Source organism: Urtica dioica, chromosome 11 (genome assembly GCF_054948205.1).
Source record: "Urtica dioica subsp. dioica isolate 48M chromosome 11, U.dioica_male_clone48M_v1_H2, whole genome shotgun sequence".
NCBI lineage: Eukaryota > Viridiplantae > Streptophyta > Magnoliopsida > Rosales > Urticaceae > Urtica > Urtica dioica.
Window position 1 is genome coordinate 8,703,836 of NC_142766.1, and position 6,672 is coordinate 8,710,507.

At 37.2% G+C, this 6,672-nt stretch overlaps 1 protein-coding gene across 1 annotated transcript; it reads right to left on the reverse strand.

Moving 5' to 3' along the window:
* Positions 1-1,510: 1,510 nt before the first annotated feature.
* CDPMEK (4-(cytidine 5'-phospho)-2-C-methyl-D-erithritol kinase) lies at positions 1,511-4,403 on the reverse strand. Its single transcript, XM_089602083.1, has 11 exons — positions 4,124-4,403; positions 3,921-4,016; positions 3,704-3,772; positions 3,472-3,576; positions 3,313-3,369; positions 3,030-3,230; positions 2,812-2,904; positions 2,626-2,725; positions 2,250-2,349; positions 1,900-1,985; positions 1,511-1,801 (listed from the first exon to the last, which is right to left on the reverse strand). Exons 1-11 carry the CDS (start codon positions 4,301-4,303, stop codon positions 1,680-1,682), a joined length of 1,209 nt encoding a protein of 402 aa, XP_089458209.1. The 5' UTR covers positions 4,304-4,403; the 3' UTR covers positions 1,511-1,679.
* Between the last annotated feature and the right edge of the window lie 2,269 nt (positions 4,404-6,672).

Sequence of the window (6,672 nt, forward strand, 5' to 3'; positions counted from 1 at the left end):
ATATCCAACTTGAGCACCACCGACATCACCATATGAACCTCCAGCACTATAGGAACCTCCTGCCCGATATGAACCTCCACCACCTCCCCCTGATCCACCTTCACCAGATCCGCGTTGAGGTTGGACGTCCTCGTTCAACAAGTAAACCTCGCATCTCTGCTTGTACTTCAGGAGGGACTTTTTCACAGAATCTTACACTCTTGGTTGGGTCTACATGGGCTAGGTGGTTTTTCACTCTGGTGATGTTGCCGCCTCCCATAATGTGATTGCAAAATATACACTAGTGGACGCTACTTTTTCTAGGCACGGGCGTACAATACCTCCTAGCTGGGTCGGGGGCCGATATTCTTGTAAGTTGTAACCTACAAATTAACAAATCACCTTTAGTAAATTAAATTAAATTAAAGTAACAATCATGAATCATATTCACAAAATCTAACATATTCACAAACTCTAACATAAGAATTTCGGAATAAATCAATAAACAAGTTCAACATAACCATAATCATCACTAACTAATCAAAAAATTACAAAATAATTCGGATTAATTAAAAATTAGAAAACATGAACACAAAGTCTAAAATTGAAAACAAGTCATAAAAATTTCGGAATAAATCAATAAACAAGTTCAACATAACCATAATCATCACTAACTAATCAAAAAATTATAAAATAATTCGGATTAATTAAAAAAAATAGAAAACATGAACACAAAGTCTAAAATTGAAAGCAAGTCATAAGAATTTCGAAATAAAAATCAATAAACAAGTTCAACATAAACATAATCACCACTAACTAATCAAAAAATTACAAAATAATTCGGATTAATTAAAAAAATAGAAAACATGAACATAAACTCAAAATCAACACTACATTCATGTTCACAACTACCATATTATACTTAACTTCAAGAATTATCAAAAAATTTCAAAAATTTAACTCAAAATCATCAAAAAAAACAATTTGACGTCGGGAAGCTCATCGGAAGACGTGTAAATCGGCGGGATCTGGAGCTTTCTTGCCTTCGCCGAGTCTTGAAACGGACGGCACGACGGGATTCGGGCGGGATTGCAGCGACTTTGCATTGTGGAGCGGCAGAAAATACAAGGAGCAAACCCGGCGTGTTTTGATATTTTTTTAAGGGGAATCCGGATTTTATACCCGGTTTTTAACAAAAATTGCACTGAACCGGACCGGGAAGTGGGAACCGGGTTCCTGTCCTGTTTCCGGTCCGGTTCCCCCCGGAATCACCGGAAAATTCCGGCTTTGCACCTTCCGGTGCCGGGGACTTCAAAAAAAAGGGGAACCAGCCCGGTTCCCATCCGGTTCCCCCTGGATTTAAAACCATGGATTTAACTGGATGTTTATTACTTAAATTTGCTAATAATAAATAAATAAATAAAATAAAATATAAGATTCTACCTCTATGGTGTTGCCCAAGTACACTACAAAAAGAAACACATTGGAGGAACCTACTAAACAAAATTAAAATTGCTAAAACGATATCATATTTTCAGTAAGTGAACTTATTTTGTTTTTAAATTAAATTTCATGTCGATGTTCACAATCACAGATTACATGGAACAAAGGATTTGAAATTCTATGCTCAAGTTGGAGATCAATCAATATCAATGATACACGCCTTCGCTTTTCTCTCTCTTTTTGACACGCTCTAGAAACTATACATTTTGCTGAACAGAAGGCGGAGAATCACAACTGAATCTGTTGGGGGTGTTTGAAGCGCCCACCGAAGCGGGTTCTTTGTACCATTCATTTTCTTCACGAGTGAGAAAGTTGGCCTCTGCAAAATACAAGAAATCCCCAGTTACGAAGATGGTCATTTTAAGCTCACCAAACATTTCTCGCAACAAGTCATGAGGTGATGAGAGAAATAATTACCCGATAAAAACACGTCCTTGTACTCATCCTCGTCATATATGAATTGCGGTGGATCCGGTGAACCAATCCCCACAATAGTGCTGCCACTGCAACAACGTGCATTATTGGTCACAGATTGTAGATTTACTCAGCAAAAGGCCAGTTTTATTCACTGTGTTACATGATTATCATGCAAAGTTCAGATAATCTAACCGAACTTTCCATGAGTGAAGATTGATTGATGTGACATCTAAATGGTCGCTTACTTGATATGTATCAGCCCAAGAACTCGTTACTAATACTTCATAGTTTCAAGCGAAACAAATACACTGAATAAGAATAATATCAAACTGAGGTTGAATTGTTAGTACCTCCCAGACATAAACACGGCATCGTATTGCTCACGACCGGCAGCCTTTATTCGTTGTTTCAATCGTTTCAGTGAAGGAAGAACTTCAAAAGCCGGAGGTTCTGCAAACAAACACATTAAATATTTATAAAAAATAAAATAAAATAAAAATATTTGGCCAAGTATTTCACAATGAGCCACATTTATGCAGTTGAGTCATGCAATCACTGCAAACTTTGATGTTCGAATATTTTGATCAAATAGCAGTTATAGACTCTGATTGTAGAAAACAGAAAACATAACAGAATCTTGTTATAAAATTAAGAGAAAAAAAAATTGTATTAAGGAAGAGGACAATATGAGTGAGATATTTACTATTTTACTGCATTAATACACACCTAGATCATTGATGCAAACATCTTGGTTAATCCCACCGCTTGCAATCTTCTCTAGCAACTCTAAGGGATCAATATTACTAGCTTTATCCAGCTTAAAGCACTATTACACCACAGAGGAAAAAGATAAAGATAATAAATAGATGCATAAAGTTTAAAATGACCAGTTTAATAAAGAAACAGAATTACCTTATAAACTTCAGCGGTCGAACATGCCTCCTGAGGCTTTATGAGAGTCATCGGGACGTCCAAAGCTACCGGCGGAAGAATGTTTTCGACAATCTAGACGATTAGATTATTAAGCCAACAGAAAATACAGGATATCTCAATTTCTCTCTGATTCCGTCTGTGATTATATAATAAATAAATAAAAGTGGTGGAAGATCGCAAAATAATAAAAGACATACCTCACCCCGGCCGGTACAATAGGCTGCTCCTTGAGAGAAGAAGAAGGGAACATCGGAGCCGATCTCGCTCGACCATTCCTGAAGCTCCTTCTCAGTGACGAGACCGCCGTTGAACTGATTCGCCGCCCACAGAGCCGTCGCTGCATTGCTGCTTCCGCCGCCGAGCCCCGCTCCGGTCGGAACCTTTTTGTCCAGATGAATCTGTGGACATGTTGTTCAAGTCAAGCCCACTAATCAGTAAGTGGCAATGATTCTCGAAAACATACTCTCATCTTGATCGTACCCAGAAGAACTTGTCTGTTCCGGTCTTCTTCCGGTAGAGATTAAGGGCCTTGATAATCTGCATCGCAGACAGAACCAACAATTAATAGTTTCACTCTATCACACTGAGAATGAGTGTATGAGGAAGAAGAAAGTGATGGTATATTTCATCGTCACCTACCAGATTTCTATCGTCGAGTGGTACCCCAGCAGCGTTGGTTGTCAAAGAGTCTTTCTTTTTCGACGGAGACAGTGAGAACTTGAGTACATCTCCAAGGCTTATCACCTGAACCAAAATCAACATAGTCTCGACGATGTAAAGCTAACATTCGGTTGTAACAAAACGTTTTTTTTTTTCCTTTTACACCCAAATTTTGTTTATAATAAATAAAACTTGATGACAATAAGCTTACATGAAAGAGAGACGCCAATTCGTGATACCCATCTTCCCTTTTGCTTGTTATTCTCAGAAAAACGTTAATCTGTACTCATCAAAATCCAAAAATGAAAGAAATGCCCGCAAAGAAAAAATATATATAAACCCATTTTTAAAAACAACAAAAGAAGTACAAAGACGAAGCGATGTATAGATATATAAAATATAATAGACTAATTAAAAGTATATATAACCTTGCAAGGTGAGAACAAGGTGAGCCTAGATAGAGGCGCTTCTTTGTCAACCTCATCAGCTAACTTGTTCAACTTCTCTTCAGGGTTATACACTATCTACAATTCCCGAAAAACTTAAAAAAAAAAATTAAAAAAAAAACACACCGCATGGATAATCATGATGAAAACTATAGAAGAGAAGGGATTTCAGAAAACAATCGAACCTCAATTTGTCTCCTGGCACAACCTGTGATTTTGAACGAGCGGGCTTTGGAAACCCCGGGATTGGAGTCAAAAGAACACGACCCACGAGAGATAAACGACGAAAGAGCACTTTTTCTGAATGGGTTCCGAGGAAGAGCATTGAAGGTGTTGGTGTGAAATAGAACGTGAGAGGAAGCCATTTTACACAGCACACAGAGTTAAGTGAGAACTTACTTACACTACCCAACGGAAAGACTACTTACTAATGTGTTTAATAACCCATAAATAGGATGGAAATTAATCATATTTATGGGGACTTGATGAGGGCGAAGGCAGAAGATAGGTTTGTTTGTGTACCTATTGAAGAGTTCGAGGAGTAAAATAAAGGTCTTTGAATTGGTTATTTTATTTAAATTAATTTAAAGATTTTGAAGAGTAAAATTAAGGTTTTTGAATAGGTTATTTTTTTTAAATTATATTAAATAAAATAACCTATTGAAGAGTAAAATAGGTTATTTTATGTATATAATAAACATTTTAAATGAAAACTTAACATTTAGGTTGGAGTAGCTCTAACCGTCATGTATGATTAAAGTGACCATTGATAGGTAGGTTTCATACACACTTATCCGGTAAGTTTAAATTGAAGTTTTTTTTAAAGTGTTTTGATATTTTTTTTAGTTTTCTTTGGTTTTATTATTTTTTATGAGCTAAAAGTGTTTTGAAAGTTATGGAGCAATTTTTAAGTGATTCAAGATTTTTTGCAAAGTTTATCGCGAAAAAAGAAACATGGGGTCTTCTTCTGCATGATTTTGAGATTTTAAATACTTTGGATGATCCATTTCCATAATTGAATAGAGATTTCTCTTATCTATCTAACACGTATTTATTTACGAAAATCGAACATTTGAACAAAAAGTTACGACCTATTCAAAATTATTACGCAATGTCACAAATCCACGAATATCGATTTCTTGTTATGAATCATGTTTAATGCTTTGTAATTGTTGTCGTCGTAAATCGGACAACGATTCAGGACTTCTCACAGTTCGACACAAGGCTGTACCAACTGAATGCGCTCAAGCCAAGTGTGAGAAACTCGAAAAGCACAAGTGTCACTCCTCTAGCTCGATAACGTTCTTTGTTCGTCGCGGAGACCTAAAAATAAGAAGAAGAGAAAGTAAGTTTATAGGGACGCAGAGGCATTGTCTCTGGCGCACACTCCGACGCTTAACATTAGTCTGATTGCTATGCTTGAGGTGGGGGCACCGATATTTGCGGAGAATATATATGAGATTTGTGGCTCGATCAAAGGAAATGGTGTGCGGAGGTCCTTGGCAGCGTTTCAGAACTCTGGAATCGAATAGATAGTGTTTACAAAAAGTTACTTGTATCCCACTGAGAAAAGGGGTATTGATAGTGAGTAAAATGGCTTAATATGAGCCCTTTGGCAGAGACAAGACGCGCAGCAAGCCTCGGCATACACGCCTCACAGGAGTCGGCGCACCACGCGATGTCAATGACTCGCACGGAGATCTTTGTGCGGCATGTGTGTGGTACAGCGCGACGCGCGGCGTACGCATGTCTCTGTGTGACGCACGCAATCGCTACGTGTGCAGTTGCGGCACATGCGAGCGTAGGCTCGGATTGTGCCCGTTGTGGACGGGATTTTGGCTCTTTTGAGGCATGGTGAGATCTTTGGTGACCCGTCCCGTTGGACTTTTAGATCCAAAATTTGACGCAAGTCGCGTCGAATTTAATGTTTCAGGTTTTTCCGAGAATGACCGACAACATTAGTGCTTGATCACCATTAGCATTTATTCCTAAGATTGTTTTCTTTTAGAGAGAGAGTAGATAATCATGCGCATATTCATATCTTTACCGTTGGTCTAGGTTATTAAAAAAAGCAATTGTTCCTAAGATTGTTTGCTTTTAGAGAGAGATCGAGTAGATAATCATGTTCATATTCATATCTTTACCGTTGGCCTGGGTTATTAAAAAAGCAACTGTGTAATCGTTTCAATTCTTATTCTTATTGCATGTGATTTGTTTTAATAGGATTAGAAGCTGAGAGGAGAACAATATGTCAATTGCATAGTTTTCTTTGAGAGACGCTAGTGAATAATTTTGATAGAGTGAGATTAGCATCCATAAAAATAGATTAATTTGTTTCGAGCCCGAAGTATCCAACTTAATTAGTTCCGGTGAAATAGTAACTCTCGCTTACCCTTATTTTAATTCTCATGGTATTTATTATTTGTACGTTTTTAATTAATTTTCTTATTCGTCATTTTTACGTTTTTAATTAATTTTCTTATTCGTCAAAACCATATTTCAATTGCAGTGGAATCACTTCGCAAACATATTGAATAAAAATCGCTAAGTTTTAACTTGTCCTCGTGGTTCAACACCTGCTCTTACAAATCTTTACTACTTTTGCGACACTTGCACTTTGTGTGTGTGGATATATTGCAACAACCATATAGAACTCAGGAAATACAATCCTCCAGTCACGTCCCATATTTTACAGGAGATGTGATGCCTAAAACCATCAAAACTTAAAATATAA